We start from the raw sequence: 24,745 nt of genomic DNA on the forward strand, positions 1-24,745 counted from the left end.
CAAAATGAAGTATTCATGCATCAATTTCATTATCCTAAATTTCTATTTTTTGAGGTGACCTGTTCAAAAAAAAAACGGGGAGCAATAAAGAAATGTACTGTTGAAGTGAAAGTGAAATTCGAGTTCATGTCATAATCGGGTTATTTTGTTATAATCGGAAATTTCAATACCTATATACAGATTTGTTTGCGAAATAGAATAGAATTCACCGGCATTGTTGTGATATCAATAATCAATTTTACAGTTATAACAAATTTGAAAAATATATGAAAGTTCATCAACAATTCGATTCTAAGAGTAATGAGAATATTTATATGTACCTTGAAAGTGATACCAGACACGCGATAAGAATGTGTCCGGCGTTTGGCAAAATATGTCTCCATTATGCAGAATTACTATGCAGTAGGATGTAAATTCAGAAACAAGATGTGATACAAGGTGTTACCAGATAATAATTGTTGAGACAGTTGAGACGTTTTTTCAACTGATGACAATGGTGTTGGTGGTCTCGAAGCTTATTATGTGGCCTGTTGAAGATGTTTGAAGAGGGATGAGGCTGAATCTGATTTAGGGACAGCAAGCTAATGTTCATAGGCTTTGTTGGAGATTCTCCTGTTGGTATAGCCAATGTAAGTTCTGGAACACGATTTTTCGTATATACCCTATACCTCATTTGGTATTGCATCGGTAGGTATTCGTAGAAAAGTAGAAATTTGACTGTTGGCTGTTAATACTGTTCTTGAATCGTATCTCTTCAGAATTCGGCTTACTTTGTCTGTAACTCCATATAAATGTTAGAAAGTTCATCGAACTGTTTGAAATGTGAGATACGGGCTTGCTGAAGTTGGATGGATTTTTGGATTTGTGAATCGGAATAGTCTTCTTCTAATTTCGGTACCTGTGTGGTTGGGATGTTACATCAAGTAAAACTGATACCTTTGGAAACTCATTATTCAGCCTATTAGCGCTCACTATTTTTTTTAATAGCAAAAATTTTGTTTAATTATTTTTTTAATGATTTGAGCCTTTTGAACATCAAAAAAATAGTTTGAAAAATCTGGCCTGTCATACGACAGATTTATAGCACGGGTCGTTTACGACCCGTGCTATAAATCAGGGCTATCTGTATCAGGGCTATCTGTATCAGGGCTATCTGTTTGGTGAGATCTATTGACAGGACATTACGGAGAGTCTGATGAAGTTAATAACATAAAAAATTATATTTAAAATCACAGAAATAACATATGAACATTAATTCACAAATATAATTCTTTGTAGAGAAAATGCTATGAATATTAATTTTGAGACATTGAGGTTGAGTAGATTGATATTATTTTGTTTTGTAAACTTCATTCGGATTCGTTGTATACTTGTATACAGCATATGAGATGAGATGGCCCTTGAAGTTTTTGATTTCGGCTATGATGTTGATATAGACCAGAAATAGTATGGGTTCCAAAACTGTGCCCTGTGGTACCCCAATAGAAATTTCACGAGAAGAACTGATGCTGTTGTCAATTTTAAAACTTTTTTTTCTGTGTGACAAGGTAATTTTTGCAGATTTCAATTGCCGGGCCTCGAACTTCATATGTATAGAGTATATTTATCAATTTTTCGTGAGAAATCGTATCAAAAGCCTTGGCCAAGTCTTTAAAAATAGCTAAGTATTTATTGCAATTATGCCGGGCCGTTGCTTTTATTAATGAAACCAAATTGTATCTCTGTTATGACTTGGTTTTTATTGAATAAATGAATCTATTAATCGTGTTTTCAGGGCATGTTCCATCATCTTCGCAAAATTTCCTATCGCACGGTCGATAGTAGGTTAGACGTTTCTGGAAAACGCAAAGCATGATTTTTCTGAAAATTTCACCTCTCACATTTCCTTGTTCTATCGATCTGAAATATTTTCAGCATTGCGGCATTGCCACTTCCATCAAAAAGTCCTAGCAACTTTATTTTTTTGAATGGAACACCCTGTATTTTTGGAATTGCTTTGGTATTTCAACACTTTTTTGTTAATAATATCCTATACCTATCTCTATCTTTTTTCGAGATAAAAAATAAATTGTGCTAAATATGGTCCAAAACATAGCCCTAATTGAAATTAAGTACATCAGTACTCTCAATTCATGAAAAGTTGATATTTTGAAGATAGTTTGGACAAACTCGAAATATTCAAATAACACCAAGAAATCGACTACATATTATACAGAGCGTGCTACAATTACTATTATTTCCATTGTGCATAAAAGTAGTCAAAAGTTCATTTTTTTAAATGAAACCCCTTTATATTACTCGGTAAATTGAAAGATGGTGAAAAATGCTTCAAGATGATATATCATGTCCCTATACGTAAATCGTCAAGTTTTCTCAATAAAGTCGCTTCTTCTAGAAACATAGTTTTTTTTTAGAATTTGGATTTAGGTAGCAGAGGAATTATCAAGCTTATAGCAGTTCGGTTACTTTTATAAATAATTTACAAAAAGTTATCGACGGTGATACGAATCATCTTCGAAAATGAATGCAAATATCGATTATTCAAACGAAGTTCTTATGAAATTATTTATTATACACATGAACAAAGTGATCAAATCATTGTCGGAACGTCTAAAAAATTCAACCATATGTATCCTGAATTAACACCAATGAACAAAAGGAAGTTTATAAGGTTACAAAATAATTTCCTTAACTATGGCTCAAAGTTTCCAGGGAACAACTGTAACAAAAATCAGTCATTTCTAGGTAAAAAGTAAGATTTTGTGGGCTAAAACATGTGAAAGTACAGACAATAAGAGAATAGGATGATTCAAAATAACAAAATTGTAAACAAAATATCACATTTTCACAATAAATGCTGGAAATGTTGTCCATTACATTCTAAACACTTCAAAAAATTTTTTGTACGCGACTTGTGGTTGCTTTTTCAATTTCCTGGGGATCCAGATCTTCAATACTGCGCACTATTCGCCGTCGCAATTCTTCTTTGGTAGGCACTGGAGTACTGTATACCCTTTCTTTTAAAACACCCCATAAAAAAAGTCAAGTGGCGTGAGATCGGGTGATCTTGGTGGCCAATCCCACGGCCCTAAACGCCTAAACCAACGATCGTCGAAGAGTTCGTCAAGTTTCCTGGAAACTTCCTGAGTGGAATGAACTGGCGCTCCGTCCAGTTGAAACCACGAATTCTTATATTCCTCTAAAGGCAAATTTTCAAGAAAATCGGTTACAGTCGTCCATAATATTTGGAGCTATCTCTCTGTATTCACTGTGTCTTCATAAATAAAAAAACTAATTTTATTGTTCTTCAGAGTACAGAAAACACTCAGGTCAAATTTTTCCTGAAAAACCATTTCTTTTGTAACATGAGGATTATGATCAGCCCAAAAATGTTTATTCCGTCTATTGAAAATAGCATCTCTCGTAAATTTTGATTCGTCGCTCCAAATTATTTTTGACAAAAATTCCTGATCTTCCTGTGTATGAATCAAAAGGGATTCACAAAAATGCATTCTACGTTCGAAGAGTTCTGCTTTTAGAGCTTGAACTTTATTGAATTTATACGGATGAATTCCGTGATTTTTCAAAATTCGTTGTACTGAAGCATGTGATACACCTAAATCTTTTTCTGCACTGCGAATGGAAGCTTCTGGATATGCATAAAAATATGCGAAAACGTTAACAGTATTATCCTCATTTGAAGTAACAGGTTTTGGTAATGTTGAAGGCGCTTTTAACATGGAGCCATAATTAAGGAAATTATTTTGTAATCTTACAAACTTCCTCTGTTTATTGGTGTTAATTCAGGATACATTTGGTTGAATTTTCTACAAGTTCTGGCAATGATTTGATCACACTGTCCGTGTATAATAAATAATTTCATAAGAACTTCGTTTAAATAATCAATATATTAAATCCCTGTGAAGTTACTGACGATGACGAAGTAGTATTCAGTCCAACTGTAGAAAGTCCTTCATGACTAAACAATAATTCTATAATAATAATAATAACGTGAGTTGGCGTACGTAGTTGTAACATATGCCTTGTAATCCAAATATCGTGTGTTCAAATCCCATGGACCCTATTTTTTTTTTATTATCAGCAGTAACGTTATACAAAAAAAAAGTGTATGATACATTTGTTAAAAGTGATTTTATTTTGCTCATGAGTTTGCTCCACTTGCTGACGCTCGTTTTGCAATAATCCCCACTCACAAAATAAAATGCCACTTTCAACACTTGTAGGTAAAACGTGAATAACTATTTTTCCACAAAAACGGCTTTATTAAGAAAACTTGACGATTTAGTTATAAGGGCATGCATATCATCTTGAAGCATTTTTTACCATCTTTCAATTTATCGAGTAATATACAGGGGGTTTCATTTGAAAAAATGAACTTTCGACTACTTTTATGCACAATGGAAATAATAGTAATTTTAGCACGGCCTGTATGATATGGAGTCGATTTCTTGGTGTTATTTGAATATTTCGAGTTTGTTCAAACTATCATTGAAATATCAACTTTTCATGAATTGAGAGTACTGATGTACTTAATTTCAATTAAGGCTATGTTTTGGACCATATTTAGCACAATTTATTTTTTATCTCGAAAACAGATAGATATAGGTATAGGACATTATCAACAAAAAAGTATTGAAATACTAGAGCGATCCCAAAAATGTATTAACATACGGGGTGTTCCATTTGAAAAAATATAATTGCTAGGACTTTTTGATAGAAGTGGCTACGCCGCAATGCTGAAAATATTTCAGATCGATAGAACAGGTAAGGAAATGTGAGAGGTGGAATGTTCAGAAAAATCATGCTTTGCGATTTCCAGAAACGTCTAACCTACCATCGACCGTGAGTCACGCTGTATTAGTGAGTAACCCTAATAGACTCTTTCCATTGTGTTGGTATTTTTTCTGTTTTGAAAGTAAGTTTGGCCATATGTGTGAGTGATTTGATCAGATGACATCAATTTTGTGTTGATTTCTTCGGGTCCAGGAGCACAATTGTTTTTTAATTTTGAAATAATTTCTCTAATCTCCTTTTCTTGCGAGTTTTCTTTAACAGGAAAGAGAAATAGCGAGTTTGCAGTAGATGTATTACTCAAGAAGTCTGGTGGTGTGTTACAGAATTTATACATTTTTTCTGTCATTTTTAATCCTATCTCAGTGAAATATTCATTGAAAGCTTGTGCTTTATCTCTATCAACTATTGATTTCTTACTACTGAATTTGATGTTACCTATTTTATATTTCTTCATTTATTTGTTTGATATATTATTATTTATATCATTTTAACTTTATCTTATCTCTACATTTCATTGATTCTATTAGGCCTTGAGTAATCCAAAGTTTAATTTTGCGGAATTTATTAGTAATTTTTTCATATGTATTACAAATATTGATATGTTCTTCTAGTTTTATGAGGAAGTTATTATAGGCGTCATTACAATTTTTAACGTTTGACCAGTGTTCCTTCTGAAGAAGAGTGTTCAATTTCTCATAATTTGATGATAGTTTGATGATAGTAGTTAGTTTTAGAATTCTGATCATTGTTTTCGTAAGTATCATCTATTGCAATTTATTGATGAGGCTTGTAGTAAAATGATCTGTTATGTTCGTTTCAATGACTGAGGGGAGTAGTGATAGTTTTTCAGCTTATTTTTGTTACCTAATGATTATATTGTCACTAATAGATTTCGATACTTCTAAAACAAAGTTAATTCATTATTATATGATATAAAACTGGTTTCACTTCAAATATTTCTGTTGTTGTTATCATCATTAGAAGCTTTGTTGAGAAGGGTAATATTAATATCTCCTAGACATATTTCTGTATTGAGCTTTTCTATATTTGATGAATATTCCGATATTTCTTTCATGTATGTTCTAATATTGATTAAGAGAGGCCGATATGAAGCAGATATACCGAATATTGAATTAAAAACTGTTATTGTAATTTCCAATATTTCTGTTTCTGATAAAAGATATATATTCGCATAAACTGGTAGTGCATCTTTGACATAGATCATGACACCATCATTTTGATTATTATTCGACTTACTTGATATACTGAATCGTTTGTAATCTGAAAATGACTTAACGAATCTAGATTTCAGCATTCTGTATATATACCATGAGTTCGTCAATATTTTTTTATGCTTATAATATTAAAGTGAAATAAACCAACTTCCTCACTTTTGGCATCTGTGGCCTTTTGGCATCTCAAAAAAAGTTTTCACATCTTTTTGCTCATCTAACACTTCTAACAATTCAAACATTGCAGTTTATTTCGAGCCAATAGAAAACAAAAAATGGAAGCTTTGTATGAGATAAGTGAATTTCAGAAGAATTAATAATGATGAAATACAAAAGTAATTTCAACTCAAAATTTCTAAAGTTAATCAAATTTAATAAGGGAACACTTTGTGAGAGTCATTGAGATTCTTTATGATAGAAATCTTATCATTGTGGTCTATATAGATTTTCCAGCTTCGGTCCACACTTGTTTCATGGATGTCTTTTCGATTGATTTTGCATTACTTCGACTCGCAACCTGGTTAAATCATCCCTGACTATAATACCAGTCCCTTCCAAACATTTCTTGTTGTGTTAGATATGTTGTCGCAACTCATGACTTCGAAGTTTCAGAAGTATACCTTGTGGTTTTCCGTTCTCATTTCCTTTTCCTATGCGGTGACAGAGTATTATGTCTTCATCACTCAATTTCGTAAGTATCTTCGAAGTTAACAGTTCAGTTACTTCTTTCTGGTATTTTCTGGAAAGTTGAATATTCTCACGTTATTTTTTTATTTTCTTGCTCCATATAATCAAATTTATCTAAGAGGCTTTCATAATCATCTCTCAATTTTTATACTGTATCATCCTATATGTTTGATTGTGTTTCGTTTTCATGTTTTATTTGAATGGGTTTATGCCATAGTTGCTCAATTTTTTGTTCCATCTGCGCTAGCTTCTCATCAATTGTTTTGTTACTGCCTCCGGGACACTGGCTGCTAATGTTTTCATCAATATCCGATCACTAAGACATTGCCTGAATACTTCATTCACGGTATTTTGGATTTTATTTCTCATTCCTCTGGTGATAACCATAATTCAATAATTTTCAAGTAACAAATAGAGATTCAATGGAGACGTCTGCCATGTTTGAAAATTTTTGAAGCATGTTTTCTTAATGATTTAAGATATTTTCTAGGAGCACTTACTCACTGTCGTGAGTAAGTGCTCTTGAATGAAATTACCTGTGGAAAATGTATAATTATTTTCATGGATGGGGTAAATGCTTCGAAATAGTTAAAACAACCAAGTTATCACTTCAGACAACTACAAACAAAAAGACATTCTCTGATTGATTCGGCCGTTACTTAATGAAGATCCATAGTAATTTCAAAAACTACATCTCACAAACTTTATTTGAAAAATATATCACAACATGTTTCGCTAAGACATTAGCTTTTTCAGGTGAGTTGTACATCAAATTATCCTTACTTTACTATTTATATACTACAGTTCTTATATATTACTAGACTCAATTATGGTTACCTGTAGTATATAAATAGTAATCTAAGAATAATTTGATTTACAAATCACTCGAGAAAGCTAATGTCTTAGCGAAACATGCTGGTGCGATATATTTTTCAAATAAAGTTTGTGGAGATCAAATCGTTGAGGTGTAGTTTTTGATAAAAGACATTCATTCATAAAAAAAATATTTTTCTCTAGCATATATCTAAATACTGAGAACTATCAGAAAAAAATGTTGGAGAAAGGGGTTTCGGTTTACTACTACTTCATCTCCATACGAAAAATGTGGATAACTTTTTTATTTCCTTCGGAAGTTTTCCACATTTATGTATGAAGATGGAGAGGTAGAAAGCCGAAATCTTTTTTCCCAGGACTAATGTCTTCTGAAAATATACTCTGTTTTCGAACAAAAAATTATGTTTCTTCAAACTAGTTTTAAAAAAATGTATATTATAAATAAAACTACGAGGTATATATGCACACATGACTTTAATAAACTGAGAGGTCACTTCGGTAACAACAATATTATTCGAATAAGATTACAGATGATTCAGTAATCTGAAATGTGTTTTAATTTTTTTTTCTCATAGCAGTCTCTTCAAATTAATCTCCTCTGCTTCAGTTGCATTTCTCTATCAAAAACTTTCTTCTGTTCCCATCTAAAATTCGAACAGTCTCTTCAAATTAATCTCCTCTGCTTCAGTTTAATTTCTCTATCAAAGACTTTCTTCTGTTTCCACCTAAAATTCGAACATTCTTTACTTTTACAATTCTCAGTGAACTGAAAATATCGACAATAAATTGATGTGACAAAATCAAAATCATTTCGTCAATTTCATTGTTTAATTTATAATTGAATATTTTTTGTGTTATCAGTTGAGGAGTGTATTTCGATTTAAAACAGTATTTACTTGCGTAATGATAGCGTTTGCATCTCTCAATCTTCTATGTGTACTATAAAATATTATCAAAAATATACTCAGTTACATTTTATCATTCAGAGGTGACTCACAAGGTCGAATAAACTTAAGAAACGTGAATTTTATTTTTTTAAATGAAATGAATATTTCATCGATAGCCATTGAATAGTGATAATATTTGATATTAAGTCACTTCAAGACTTTATTAGTATGCCACACATCTATAATGATATTACCATTTATTTATATAATCTATTATAAAAATATTGTATAAAGCTCATACACCTACCATTCTTACTATCAACAATGTTCCAAAAGGTTTATTTATTGCTTGCCAACTGATGGAATATATCTTTCTATGGGCTTCCTTATTGCGTCCTACCCTGAAGAGATGTTATTGTTCCAATCGACATTTTCACTCATTTCAACAAAGATGTCTGTTTTGCCTGTTGGTACAATCTGAGTCGAAATGCAGAAGCTTGGTTATGAGTATGTTGTTCACAAAAATGTAAACTGTTTCAAAAATTGAATATTTCAAGTAGTCAAAACCACTGTAAACTCATAAAATATCATAAATCCGAACCTATTTCTCCAGTAATTTTAATTTTCATTTCAGTCGATACTATGCGTATGTTGTCTCATGAACATTGGACATTGCATCTCAAAACCAAAGCAGAACATTATTTCCAGCATTACAGAACGTATCCTGGGAATATTTGAAGGATGTTACCTAGTATACTGGGGATGGCATTAGGACAATATGGGAATCTTATGTAATTCATGCTCATACGGTATACAGGGTACAACATGAGTAGGTTAAAATATTGAAGTGACGTATTCCTGAGACCATTTTATAAAAAAAGTCTTTTAAAACTTGTGCCCGGAAATGCTTCGTTTCGAAGGTACGTGGTGTTAATATTACAGGATGTATTCAGATTTATTTAATATTTAATATTAACACAGTATAAATCCCCATAATGAACGATAATAAAAATTTGAAAAAGTATTTCACATTATTCAATGTCAAAAAGTTGTCATTTTGATGTTGAAGACTTCTTTCAAAATTGAAATTTCTAAATTGAATATTCTCACATAGCACAGGTATTCTGTTTTATCCGTTATTATGTTTTATATATATATATATATATATATATATATATATATATATATATATATATATATATATATATATATATTATGTCCTTTTTATATTACAGTCCTCGATAAAGCTAATAAACATTAGCGAAAGCTCGGGCAGCTAAAAAGAGTAAATATTTATTCTAATCAGACCGAATCCCCGAAAAACTACTATTCTATACATACATACGGTCGTTACACTATCAATTATATATATATATATATATATATATATATATATATATATATATATACAGGGTCCTGCAACAGTGGCATGGTGTTCATATCTCAATTTAGGAAACAGATAGGAATCTAAATTTCTATAATATTACCTCATTGCACGAGCGACAAAATAAAAATATTGGCGGTCACACAGGTTGTTCAATTTTTTCTGGGCGGATCCCAACTGTGTTTTTTTAAATAGCAACCTATATTTTTTATTGCTTTTTCGGTTTCTACATAAAAAATAAAAGACACTTTATGTATATCTTCACTTCAAAAATATTAACGGTTTTCGAGATATCTAGCATGACAGGTTTTTTTTCCAATATTCGTCTCTCAGAATATTTGAAATTATAGAGTTGAGCTGTGCCAAGTCCAATTGAATTTTTTTTTGGTCAAATATTCTACATTGATAACTCTCTCAAACGATATATCTGAAATCTACCTGTGATATACAGGGTATGAAAAACCGCTATATATATATATATATATATATATATATACATAACTGTGACGGATAATATTCACTTCTGCTTCACAATCGTACAGCTTTCTTCACTCCTCATAAAAAATCTTTAACATTTTTCCAGAGAAATAGAGATTCTTGACATGCCGGTTGTTTTTCCTCAGAATATTATGCCATATTGGAGTTTAGATACAGCATATTTATAGTAGGTAGCTAGAGCTGCCTGAATCGTCAGATTTTGTCTTACTATTTCCAATGCATAACAGTACTTTGGTTGACTTGGTACAATCAGATCCATTTGATGTTTCCAGTCAGGTGTGTGATCTAACTGCGAACCAATACACATAATCTTCTATGACAATGTAATTTCATCTCCGTTGGAATCTATAGAAATAGTGTAGTATCCTTGTCTATTGAAATTCAATATTTGTTTCTTATCTACATCTTATCTAATTGACAGAATTATCATCTGCGTTAAAGAACACATTTCCTTGTAATACATTTTGGATTTCATTTCTTTTCGCTGAAAGAATGGCAATGGCTAAGTACAATCAATAATTGTACATTTGATAACTTATTCAATACAAGCACATTTCCCATACACCAGAAATGCAATACTTTTCTTGACGCGCGTTTCACTAACCAAGTTCGCGTCTTCAGGCGAGGCAGAAAACGTCATGCCTGTATTGCATTTCTGATGATTGGAAAAAGTGCTTGTTTTGGATTCATATAATAATACTAACTGATCACCACTAGGTGAGAAGGTAGGACTAGGTAGCACGGTAACCGGTTGGGTGGACGTGGGTGGTTTTCTCCACTCACTCAATCGAGCGGTGTGAGAATCGGTGGGTCAAACTGCGAGGACGGACGATTCATTTTCACTTCCTATCGTCCAACTCTTGTTAGGAATCGAACGTTTAATGGTAAGACCTCGTTAGTCCTCAGCGCGCACAAGTTTAGACTTTTGAGAGTTGTCGTCCGTAGGGAGCAACAACTGTTCAAGAGAAAAACTGATTTCTAACAAAATTTTGCTAACCACTTTTTGATTAGCTTCATTTGATTTATTCATTTTGGGAAATCTATGGATTCCACAAAATTATATCTTTAGATATTCATACTTTTATAGCCTATACAGAAGGTTGAATTTCGAAAAGAACAACAATAAAATGATTATAAAGTTAAAACAAATCTATTTATTCATCTTTGAGGTTGATAGAGCTTAAATGATATGAAATGCAAACGAACACGATTTCAAATCAAAAACAAAAAAAGATTATTTTCCTCACCTGGCCAGATTATGTAGGTAACATTCACTAAAGTCGATCATGAGTATCAAATCTATCTGAATATTCATTGCCATTATCAAAACTCGTGAATTGATAAATTGAAATCAATTTATATTATCACACTTCTGAATTTCTGATACTTCTCACTACACTGAATACGTCAAATATTGTTAGACTAATTTTTGGGAAAGAAAGTTTTTGACTTTCTACTACTCCATCTTTATGGAGTAGTAGAATATACATATTTCAATTATGATTGAAGGAAAGTTATTGCATATAAACGGGTTCTATTCGTAGAAATGTTTCTGTAATATTTTCTTAAAAGTATTTTGTTTTTTTTTTGAACACCAACGGAAATAATCAACATTTCTTGTATCCTCAAACATCATTTGAATAATCTGTGGAATTACAACTTTCTCATAATTTACCCGACATTGTACCTCTTACGATTTTCGATTTTTCCATGCTGGCCCTCTTTATAACTGGATGAGAAAGTGATTATTTGTTCACAAAAATTTCCAGTTATTTCTGAAGTCGTTATTTCAAAATAACTTCAAATTCAGAATCCAGTTATCTTCAATAAAGCAATAATAAACTCCTTGAAATACTCACATGCCTATCTGGGAACAACCATGACCATTGGTTACTACAGCAGCCTTATTTATTTCCTCAACTGACACAAAATAGATCAAAATTGCGGCCAAAATAAGTACTACTGCTACAGTTGCAATTAGAGTAATAATCAGTAATTTCTTGTGTGATCTAGAATAGAAAAAAGTATTCATTAATTTTCGTTACATTCATCGAAAAAACAATCGAGTGATCAAAATATCAAAACTTATTCTGCTGCTCACCCATCGTTACTATTTTGACTGTCAAAATAATTCAAGGAGTGAGAATGATTGTAATAGAAAATCGTTTTCAGTGAAAATGAACATGAAATTTTCATTATTGTTGACAACAGACTGACAGATGAAATGTATATTTTGACCTCCAAAAATAAAATCCTTTGATCCTTTGAAATTGACTACACTCTCATTTCCACCCAGCAAATGCGCAAGTTATTATTAGGTACATATGAACCGGTTTTTGACCATTGTTACCTCAGGAGAAATATTTTTAAGTTTTTCCAGTTGGGTTGTTTTAAAGCTATCACCAATTGAATGATATCAACCTACAGAAGAAAAAGAAACGATGTGGAATCTGAATCAATTCTGAATATCAGAATATCTAATCAGTGCATCGAAATATAAACCAGTTTTCAATCGATATCATTTCATTCAAAAAAAAAAATAATATGAAGCACATGAATGAATGAAATTTTCACACAAGAGGACAAGGACGTCTAGTCTGGTCAAATTAGACCAAAAAATAAGAGTAAAGCTACCACCAAGCTGAAAATTAGTAAGATCAGTTGAAATATGATAGAAAATAGAATTTGAGAGTTACCTATCTTTCTCCTGTATGGAAAAACGTTTATTCATGGTCAAAGGTCAAAAAAATGAGTTTTGCGCGATTACCAGCAAAACGGTAAGTTTTATCATAAAAATACTTCAAACAAAAATTGTAGATCATAAAATTATCTATAAAAATGTATCATTCCTGTTTTTCCTACGAGCTACCGTTTTTGAGATATAAAGATTCAAAAAGTTGTAAAAGTATATACATCTATGTAGTTGTAATATATGTTAAAATATTTTTCTATCTATTATTGTAACTTACACGTATAATATAAAATATACATAAGTTATGACTATAAGAATATCAGGTAAAACCCAGTCCCTCAATTTATACGGCATTGTAACCTTGAGACAACATCTGTCCCCTGTTCAATTATGTTTGTGGCTAGGGTCTTACTTTCTTCTTTCTATGTACGAAGCTCCTAAAAAAACTACCTGCTTAGATAAATATAGATATGCATGTATCATTAAAAATACTAAAAGTAAAAAACAAGTACAATTACCTTGTCTTCCTCCAACCTCAGTTGCTGCTCATCTTTTTCGGGTATATTACTAAGTTCAAGTGTGGCTTGGTTATCAGTTAGACCCTACAGACTGGGGTTGAAAGTTGGTCAACAATTCATTAGAACCAGTCCAAACTTTACTACCACCTTCGCCGGAAAAACTGCTGAATACAATTTTTTGCAACTGCAAAAAGGAGTGCAGTGCTAAATGTGTTTGCAAAAAACCGGACTATTTTGTTCTCTGGCATGTACAACATTGTCAAGGCCGGTGGTGAATCACCAACAGTGGAGGATCCGTTTGATTCCAACGAGGCGATATGCGATACATCGCTATTAACGCAGTTTACATGTACTCAGGATGAAGATGAAGAAGCACAAGAAGAACAAGAAAAAGAAGAACAGACGAACAAGAACAAGAAGAAGACCAAGAAGAAGAATTTGAAAGTTACGACTCGACACTATTTTTCTTTAATTTAAATTGCTTTTATCTTTTCAATCTCTGCTAATATCCATTATTTTGCAATAGTTTCAAATTAAACACGATCACAACTGTCTCGTGGAATAGGCCTACTAGGGAAATCACGTTAAAAAAACGCGCTAAGTACACTACCTCATAAGTGGCATGGAAACGTGCACGATTACAACTTTTGCAACTTTTTGAATCGATATATCTCAAAAACGGTGGCTCGTAGAAAAAAATATTGATGAAATTTTTGTAGATACTTTTGTGATCCTACAATTTTTGTCTGAAGTATTTTTATGATATGATATATGAAATTTATCGTTTTGCTGAAAATCGCGAAAAACCAATTTTTTGACCTTTGACCTTAAATTATTATTTTTTCCATACAGGGAATGAATGGGGGACTTTTAAATTTCATTTTAAATCATATTTTAAACAATCTTACTGATTTTAAGCTTGGTGGGAATTTAGGTAGCTTCGAATGTCTAAATTGACCGGACTAATCCGTGAATCGAATCTATACTTATTATTGCGAAAGTCACTCACTTAATACACACTGATTTATCTCTGTTTCTTCGTACTGGTGAGCCCTAGGAAGCTAAAATTTGGTGTATAGGTTCTCCTATACACCAAGAATTTTCAAATATTCCAACTGGGGAACCCCCGTGTGAGGTAAAAGGAAGGCGTTTATATATGAAAATTACATTTTCATCACTGTTTCTCCGAACTGCTATATTTCCAGATGCTGCAATTTTGTATGTAGGTTCATTTTATATTGTAGGTGTGCAATAAGAAAACATTTCCGAATATTCCAACTGGAGTGTTCCCCTAGGTTATATAGGGGCGCGTTTACATATGGAAATTATTTTTATCAGTGTTTCTTCGTACCGCTATATTTTCGGAGGCTGTAATTGTATATGTAGGTTAGTTTTATTTTGTGGATGTGCAATAGGAAAGGATTTTTGAATATTCCATCTGAGGTAGGAGGAAAGATCAGTTCATAAAATACTGTTTCTCCGTACCGCGATATTTGCGGAGGCTGAAATTTTAATGTTGGTTCATTTCATGTTGTAGATATGCTATAGAAAAACTTTTTCGAATATTCCATATATTTCTGGAGGCTAGAATGTTGTTTGTAGGTTCGTTCCATGTTGAAGATGTCCAATAAAAAGATTATTGAATATTCCAACTGGGGCGCTAGCCACGGGGAGAAAGGCGCGTTCATAAAATAAAGTTAGCTCTCCATCACTGGACGATCATAGCACCAATACTATATTTAATATTTTTTAATGATACCTTCAAATTCAACCATGTATTCTTACAGTTCTTGTAAAAATCTATTTGAATTTTGCCATGATAATATCAAATCACCGGTTAGGTGTTGAAATTGCCTGACAATTGATGAAAATCTATAACGTATTCAAGTAACACTGTTTCGCTTCACAATAACTCTCTCAAGCCTTTCCGTATTGAGTTTAAAAACACTTGAAGAAGTTAGTTTATAGCGAAACAAGTGTCGAGGTTTTGTAAACTTTCATGTGAAAATCTCACATTGAAGTGTTACTTGAATATGAATAACTGTTCCCCTTATTTTTAGAGATGAATGAGTTGAAAATCATAGGATTCCTCTTAAGTACAGAAGTAGTTCCAAAATTGGAAGTAAACCGTATTTGATTAAGATTTTTACAATATACAATAGTTCGAGTACCCTATTTAACGCAATATTATTATTGAAGTTACGTTTTCGTTTGAGATAAATACATTGACTTACTTGATTTACATTTACGAATAACGTTTGAGACCCTCCACTCACGGGAAGTTTTCGAAGCAGGAGATATTCGAGCTTCAATCCGTCATTCTTGAACCATGTTGGCGTGCACCAAAATTTGTTGAAAATGTTTAGCTCGAGAGACGAGAAAGATTTGAATATTTCAGGTGTACAACAATAAAAACAGTTTCATTAAATCCAAGCCGGCCACAATATGAACCCCCTTTGAAACGTATTTGAGAACTTCAAACTGTCCGGCTACCGCTATCACTTGCTATCATCCAACCCTTGTTAGGAATCACACGTTGAAAGGTAAGACTTCGTTAGTCCTTAGTTCGCACAAGTTTCGACTTACCAGAAGGTTACACTGGATGCGTACAAGTGCGATTTTTTACACGCGCGCGCACGTACGATATCGCAAATGAAAACAAACCTCTACATTCAAGTGGATTCGGTTACAGTGCAGTCATTTTAGTCTGACCTTGTCGTGAGGCGTCATACGTACGAGAAACGAAAACAAAAGCCCTATCAGGCTAGCATGGCGAATCCTGCAAAATTGCAAAAAAATACATCAATTTGTAGCTAAATAGTTGCTAACTAGTTGCCAAAACAACAATTTTGTTGCTCGTGTCGATCCCTAAAAATCGCAAATGATGCTATCGCGATATAAATGTAGCAAGGTAACTCAATAAATTATATATTATGTAGTATATGATTCACTGAGTTACTATTTAGTTGCTAAACCTTCGATATAGCGAAACATTTTTAAACACTTTTTTTTCTGATCTTGCTATCTTGAAACTGGTTTTTCCTGGAATTGAAGATGTTCTAAATTTGTTGCTCACCAAGAGTAAACTTGAATACACCTTGAGTATCAGCAACAAAATAGTTGAAACCGATCGGCCGATTTTTATTATATTTTTTTTTCATTTTCTTCATTCTTGCTATCTTGAAACTGGTTTTCCTGGGAAGAAAAAGTGTTTAAAATTTGTTGCTCATCAGGGGTATACTCAAATACAACTTGAGTATCAGCAACAAAATAGTTGAAACCGATCAGCCGATTTGATTTTTTTTTCATTTTCCTTATTCTAGCTATCTTGAAACTGGTTTTCCTGAGAATAAAAAGTGTTTCAAATTTGTTGCTCATCAGGAGGTTACTCAAATACACTTCGAGAATCAGGAACAAAATAGTTGACCTTGATCGGCAGATTTCTAATATTTTTAATTTTAAATATTAATTCTCCCTGTTCTTGCTATCTTCACACTGGTTTTCCTTAGAATAAAAAGTGTTTCAAATTTGTTGCTCACCAGAAGGGTACTCAAATACACCTTGAGTATTAGCAACAAAATAGTTGAAACCGATCGGTCGATTTTTAATTTTGTTTTTTTTTTCCACGTTCTTGCTATCTTGAAACTGGTTTGCTTTGGGGAATGAAAAGTGTTTTGAGTTTGTTGCTCATCAGGAGGGTACTCTAATACACTCGGAGAATCAGCAACAAAATAGTTGTCCTTGATCGATCGCTTTTTAATATTTTTTTTTAATTCACCCTGTACTTGCTATTTTGAAACAAACAACAAACTGGTTTGTTTTTTGATGCGTTGTTGTGCGATACATAAAAATATTCTGACAAGTAATTCATAGAAATAGACAGTGTAAAATTAATTTTGTGTGTACAGTAAAGAAATCCTTCAAGGGATCAGAATTGTAAAGACTATCACAATAGGTCCATAATAAAAAAACTTTGGGAAGAAGTAGCAAACGAAATCAGAGACACAGGTAAGGTACAATTGTGTATTTCATGAATGGTATAATTAAAACATACTGATTGTGCAAAAATTCAAATAGCGTACTGTATACTAAAATAATGGAAGGTACAAATAGTAAAATTATATTACTCTAATTTCTTATTTGGAATAGAACAGAACCAGCTGGACTGATAAAGTAACTCTCAAATATTTCACGTACATTGTAAGCCGCTACAGTTGAACGATTATTTCTCCTTAGAAAGGTTCCAGGAATGTTTTGCTGGGGTTGCAATATTTCTGAATTCATATTCGTATTATTCTCTTCGCATATCTCCTTATCAGTGACTATATTGTGAAGAAGACATACACATTTAATAATTTTATCTGCTTTGTCAGGATTACATTCAATTTCTTTTTTTAAAATTCTCCATTTGGAACACAGTATTCCAAAATCACATTCAACTACCCTTCTTGCACGAGAAAGTTGATAGTTATAAATCTCTTGTTGGTCGGTAAGGCACCGACCAGAATGAGGTCTCATCAAATACGTCATTAACGGATAGGCTTCATCGCCTAAAAATACGTATGGTGCATTAATATTTGTATATGGAATGGCCTTGTCCTTCGGAATACAAAACGTTTTATTTTCCAAACACTGTTGGAAAGTGCTGGCAGCAAATATTTATCCATCGCTTTGTTTACCGTATTATCCGACGTCTATGTAAAGAAATCTGCAATAGGCGTAAGTAACAGCTTGAAGAACAATTGAATAATAGTGTTTATAATTCCAATACATTGATCCAGACCTTGATGGACAGCGGAGCCTTATATGCTTTCCATCAATGCAGCCTATAAAGTGTGGGAAATTCCACTTTAGAAAAAATCCTCACTCACTAATTCTGCATGTTAGATGTTGGAAATGGCATATGTTGTGTATTAAATTCATCCCATATCGCTTCACTTACTTCAAAAATAATATTTCACACTGTTGAATGAGAAATTCCAAAGTAAAATGCCATAGATCTGAATGACAGTGAGAGATGAAGAAGGTGAATATAAAGTTTTTTGAATACTTAAGAATATCGCCATTAAATTCCCCCTGTTCTTGCTATCTTGAAATTATTTTTTTTCTAGAATACAGTGTTTTTTGAATCTGTTGCTTACCAGGAGTATACTCAAATACACCTTGGGTATCAGCAACAGAATAGTTGAAACCAATCGGCCAATTTTCAAGTTTTTTCTTTCATTTTCCTCGTTCTTGCTAACTTGAAACTGGTTTTCCTTAGAATAAAAAGTGTTTCAAATTTGTCGCTCACCAGGAGTATACTCAACCGAATAAATGAATAAAATTATTGATTAATAATAATTAAAGTGTAAGACACAGAATTTGTAAGAACAATATTCATTTTTCAAAATAAAATGTTATGTTTTACATTTTAGTTGAACAGCTTGTCTCATTGTACCGGGTCATATTCTATATAAAATTCGTTGACACACTCTCACATGTTTGACAATTTTTCGACAGTTTGCTGTAATTTATAAATCAAAAATAAAATAATATTCTATATTGAATTGAAAGTTGAATTAGAAAAATATATCCGAACAATTTACAATAATTGTTTTATTGAAACCGTTAATTCCTGATTAACTTTGTTTTTCACGATTCATACGTTTGATGAAATGAAAAGTAAATAATCCCTTGATGGATTATGATCTTTGTCCCTAATTCACCTATAAGTCAAGAGACACGGAGTACATTACATAAACAGTTAACTATTTTTGAATAACCGAAACTATCTAAAAAGACGACGAACTGACTAGCGTAACTTCCATCAGCAAAAAATCAGAGTTAATCCCTGGTCACCCCTAAAGAAGTTTTACTTCGAATATTTTAAAAATGTGCCGATTGGTTTCAACTATTTTGTTGCTGATTCTCCAGGTGTATTCAAGTATTCTCCTGGTAAACGACAAAATTAGAACATCTTTGATTCCAGGGAAAACCAGTTTCATGATAGCAATTACGAGGAAAATGAAAAAAAAAATTAAAAATCGGCCGATCGGTTTCAACTATTTTGTTGCTCATCCTCCAGGGGTATTTGAGTATTTTTCTAATGAGCAACAAATCAAGAATACTTTGTATTCCAGAAAAAACCGGTTTAAAAATAGCAGGCACAGGGTGTTGCTAATTTTTGGAGTGTATTTGAGTACCTTCCTGATGAGCAACAAGCTCAAAACACTTTTCATTCCCCAAAGCAAACCAGTTTCAAGATAGCAAGAACATGGAAAAAGAAAACAAAATTAAAAATCGGCCGATAGGTTTCAACTATTTTGTGGTTGATACCCTGGTAATCCATTTCACCATACATTTCTCCAATCGCTAAAATAGCTGTTTCAGCCTATTGGGCATCGTCAGTACCGGGCAGGCGGTCTTCGATTGAAGACAAAATGAAAAAATAAACAAGAAAGTACTTCATAAAAATAGCTGCGTAAACGCAAGCGAAACATAAATGGAACCACCTATTGGTGTGACACCCAAGTCAACTAGCCAAGTCACACCAATAGGTGGTTCCATTCATGTTTCGCTTGCGTTTACGCAGCTATTTTTATCAAGTACTTTCTTGTTTTTTTTTTCATTTTGTCTTCACTCGAAGACCGCCTGCCTGGTACTGACGATGCCCAATAGGCTGAAACAGCTGTCTACCGGAGGCTCTTAAATTGAAATCAATATGGGAATGATCAAGAAGTACTTATCTATTTATTTTTTGATTTTCATGGAAGTATTTTCCAGCAGCTTGACTGCATTATCCTTTCTAGATTTCATATCATTTCTAGAAACATGTGGATTCGTTTTCCGATGGCATTTCAGATTAGTTTCCAAAATTTCTGCTACCGCATTTGTCGGTTGATTGGTCAAACCACCAACACTGACATAAATTACTTGGCAAGTCGACTTGGGTGTCACACCAATAGGTGGTTCCATTTATGTTTCGGTTGCGTTTACGCAGCTATTTTTATCAAGTACTTTCTTGTTTTTTCTTTTCATTTTGTCTTCAATCGAAGACCGCCTGCCCGGTACTGACGATGCCCAATAGGCTGAAACAGCTGTCTACCGGTGGCTCTTAAATTGAAATCAATATGGGAATGATCAAGAAGTACATATCTATTAATATATACAGGGTGTTTCAGAATTCGACGGACAAACTTATACCACGTCATTCCTCTTGCAAAATGATGAAAAATGAGGTAGGACATGTGTGTCCGGAAATGAGCCGTTTCAGAAATACAGGGCGTTGAAGTTGCAAAATAAAAAGACCCTTTTCGTCGTAGCTCCCGGACTAAAAGGAATAAATTAATGAAACTCAGCAAATCGATTACGAGCTGGAATGTGCTTCCTCCAGTGGTATGTTTGCTTCAGTATCAGTAGCCAGTGGCGTTCCAGCGGGGTAATAGCTTATATTTCCCCCCTTATTTTTTACGCCACTGACTTTATATCCACAACCGTCTTTTTTTTTGAATTCCTTGATCAATTTTACGTCCTTTTTTCCAATCCTTTTTTCGGAAAGTGCTTGTCAAAAAATGGTCGCCATTTGAAAAATAATAGTTAGACACGAAAATGTTATTTTGTAAACTTGTCTCATTCATATTCAACACACTAGTCACTAAAACTCCGCTATTGCAATTTTCTGATATCACCTGAGGTCCATAGATTAGTTTACGTCCGATCATGGCCACCTAGATGCAATTTTAAAAGTGACTCTGAAAAAATCAAGTAGGCTGAAAAACTTCCGGAAATGTCAGTTTCTGATCCAGAATTGTCTCAGAAATCCAAAAATGTTACAATATACAGGGTGTTCCATTTTAAAATTCAGAACCGGAGCCATTTCCGCTGAAACCGGAAGTGACCGGAAAGTGAAAAATATGTGAAAACATTCCTCTCCACATACCATTCAACTATACCAAATCTCATTTCAATTCTCCTAATAGTCTAGAAATTATGACTTGTCTAATAGATTCGTTGACACCCGGTATATATATATATATATATATATATATATATATATATATATATATATATATATATATATATATATATATAGATATTGGAAAAGCCTACAAAAAGTCTCGAAGCCGGTTGAGATACATAATATGGATTGGTGGAGACACGAACCTAGGCACCTTTTATCAATACATCAGAAGCGTGAAACTTTCCATTACATTCACAATCGAGAAAAAACTCCACAAAAAATTGTCGTTCTCTAATGTATTATCAAAGAGAATTGACAACTAGTAACAATCATCTGTATACTGAGAGCTCACTCATGAACACGAATCTAACCACCACCAATATATTGAGAAAGAGATTATCAAAATTCTATTTTATTGTACATTTATGCTCTATCTATGTAGCAAAACCTATATCGATGAAACCAAGAAGCCGTTGGCCTTTGGCGAGCAAAAAAACACCCAGATAAAACAGATAAATCAGAACATTTTCAAACTCATCAACTTAACAATGAGTAGTCCGAAACTAACATCATCCACAGAAAGTAGCACTGGTTTCAGAGGGAGTTCACAGTAGCTGCATACATGTTGACCAACGATGAATTCAACCAAGTTACTGTGGAGAAACGTATTACAAATGAAACCTCCAATCAGGCAGGAAAAAGGTACGATGTACTGAACCTGGAAGATATAGGAAAGAGGCGAGGTTAAGGAAGATGGAAAGCCCAAAAGTGACATATGAATAGTCCAGATATCACCCGAAGACGGTTGCGAATACTAACAATCAAAACGTCGTGAAGTAACTTGGTTTGGGATCTTTGTCTTATTTTAATTTTTCATGTATCTTTTCATCATTTGTTTTGATTATTTCATTTCATTATATTTATATTTCATTTTTCAATTATTTGTATGGAATTGATGATTTACTCATTGGTTCATTTCACCGCACAATGATTTTTTTCAAATTATCGTTCGTACGATCTCTGCTATTAACTTTGTCCAATTTTTATGAAGACATTACTTTTTTTTTCTAACTCAACCCAATATTCTCGTGCAGATCCTTTCAATGATTCCCAATGTTTTGTATATCCAATTCAACGGTATTTCATTTGTCCTTCCATAGACTTCAAACCTGTTGACACTATTTTAAACAATAGAGGTCCGAACCTGTAACATTGGCCGTCTCTTATAAACTTTGTGTAGCGTTCCTGAAAATGAATGATATCTGTTCCTAATCCACAATGAGTTATTGAATTACAGAAAATGAGAAAAAGTGTAATTCCATGCTCATATATTCAGAAGTAATTGTTTCGATTAAACCTTTTTCCATCTTTGTGTGAAAAGGATTTCGGTGCATGATCTACACATCTTTGTATAATTTATTCTGAACTTCCTTCAGAATTTCCTTCACATTTATTATATAAAAAAAGGAAAGTGAAGAATCGAAAAGTTTTTTCGAGGACTCTTGATTCATTTCATTGGAAATATTTGACTGGTTCACAGAACATTCTCTCCAGAAAACTCCTCTTTGGTTTTCTGAAGTTTTACTTTAATGAAAATGTTGGTGTAAAAGAAATATACTTTACAACTGATTAGTGAATCTCGTTATATTACTTGAATTTCCTTCAGTGACTCTATAAAATGTATTGGGTTTTTCATCCCTTCCCTTATAGGGACTGAATAATTTTTGGTAAAATTATTGTAGGTAAAATTATTGTAGTTGTAAGTCAACCCCAATGAACCGATAACTGGTTCAGTTATACAAATCACAGTTCAAACAATTAACAATGTTTTGATGATATTTTCGTGCAAGTACCGGTATCTTATGCCAATTTCACTCTGATAACATAATATAACAGTAAAATTACTCATATATCAAAAATAATGACAGGAATATTCTAAGGAATATTTCATTTGAACAGCAAATAATTATCAGTCATATAACAATTTGCTATTTTAATCTATCATTTATACACGTAGGTACTCACTTAACAAAACTTAGGAACGTCATGGTTCACTGTTTTTCAAACAAATAATCTAACAACTCGGTAACCAGAACTGTCGGAGTGAAGTAACCGAATTCAGTTTTAAACCAAATTTATGATGACTCTACCTAGCAGCGTGATTTCGAGTGTTGCGAATCACTGGTTTAATAATAATCTGTCAGGTATTATTATAGTAATAAAAAATGTGTTTGTAGTTGAGATAGAACACAGATATGATGATGATGGATTAAGATGGAACAATAAGTCAGTATGAGCAATAGAACCCTTATCAGATAGTATTATAATTGTAGGATGATGTTTGATAAAAAGTATTTTCCTAAATAACTTTGAACATACGACTATGATATGAATTATGTAAATGACGTTCATCATTTTTTCAAACCATTATATTCAGTCTAATTCGGTTCAGTTTAATTACTGAAAGATAGAACTAGACCCTCTAACGTTGAATGAATCCAGAACAAGCACTTTTCTCAAACACAAGAACAATATTCTCGTTGCGCGTTTCATCAACCAAGTTGGTGTCTTCATGAAATAGACTAATTCCTGACTTTCAAACTCGCCTATTTATGTTCAACAGAATACGATTTAACTTCAACTGATTTTAGTGATTCTTCGACTACAAATTGGCGGGAATTATCTTTAAAAACAGTGTTGGAATACGACTTTTGTCACTGTTCATAGATTTTGTACCACACTTTAATATTCCCGTACTTTCAAACTATAACAACCTCAACAATTTCGGACTTTTCATTTATTCTATAGATGTTCTTTGGAGCATTCTGGGCGAAAGTCAACTTCTCTGGTTTCTCTCTGTTCAGGTAGTTTTGAAAGCCACTTCAACATGTAGTTTATAATGGTTCATATGAAAGAACAGTGAATATAGTATCACCATCTTTCTGAAAAGTCGAACATTCTCAAAATTTCTCCTAAAATTTATATTTCCCTAATAACTTATAGACTTTTTTCAAAGATACCAATCAATTTCAGCTAAGCCCCTGATAACATTTTTCTCAATAACGTATCTTCATCAACTCAAGGGGAATGCAACAATCATATGGACAAAAAAATGTAGTGCCATTAGTTTGCGTTGACAGTGATGTGCGCTATGAGAAACATATCCAAAATTCCAGCATTTTTTCTATAGACAATCACGTTCTATTCACTACCAATCATCAAGATATCTGAGAATGGTATTCCGTTTTCAGTTTCA

General features: G+C 32.8%; 1 protein-coding gene across 5 annotated transcripts in view; it reads right to left on the minus strand.

The window, feature by feature from the left end:
* LOC111509193 (scoloptoxin SSD14) overlaps positions 1-23,677 on the minus strand; it is a 53,329-nt gene extending 29,652 nt beyond the window's left edge. For 3 of the 5 annotated variants that reach the window (XR_012464393.1, XM_074170562.1, XM_074170564.1), the window contains exons 1-2: positions 12,439-12,548; positions 12,197-12,346 (exon numbers count right to left, since the gene is read on the minus strand). Coding sequence is in view for 3 of the 5 variants with exons in the window: in XM_074170562.1 (XP_074026663.1) it covers positions 12,197-12,346; positions 12,439-12,533 (245 nt within the window). In the remaining 2 variants the exon portion in view is untranslated. Of the gene's footprint in view, positions 1-12,196; positions 12,347-12,438; positions 12,549-13,547; positions 13,680-23,514 lie in introns of those variants that run through there. The other 2 variants (XM_074170563.1, XM_074170565.1) reach the window with 2 other exon arrangements.
* Between the last annotated feature and the right edge of the window lie 1,068 nt (positions 23,678-24,745).

Source organism: Leptinotarsa decemlineata, unplaced genomic scaffold, assembly GCF_025532065.1.
Source record: "Leptinotarsa decemlineata unplaced genomic scaffold, Ldec_3_MD MMD2_P_RNA_scaffold_9, whole genome shotgun sequence".
Lineage (NCBI taxonomy): Eukaryota > Metazoa > Arthropoda > Insecta > Coleoptera > Chrysomelidae > Leptinotarsa > Leptinotarsa decemlineata.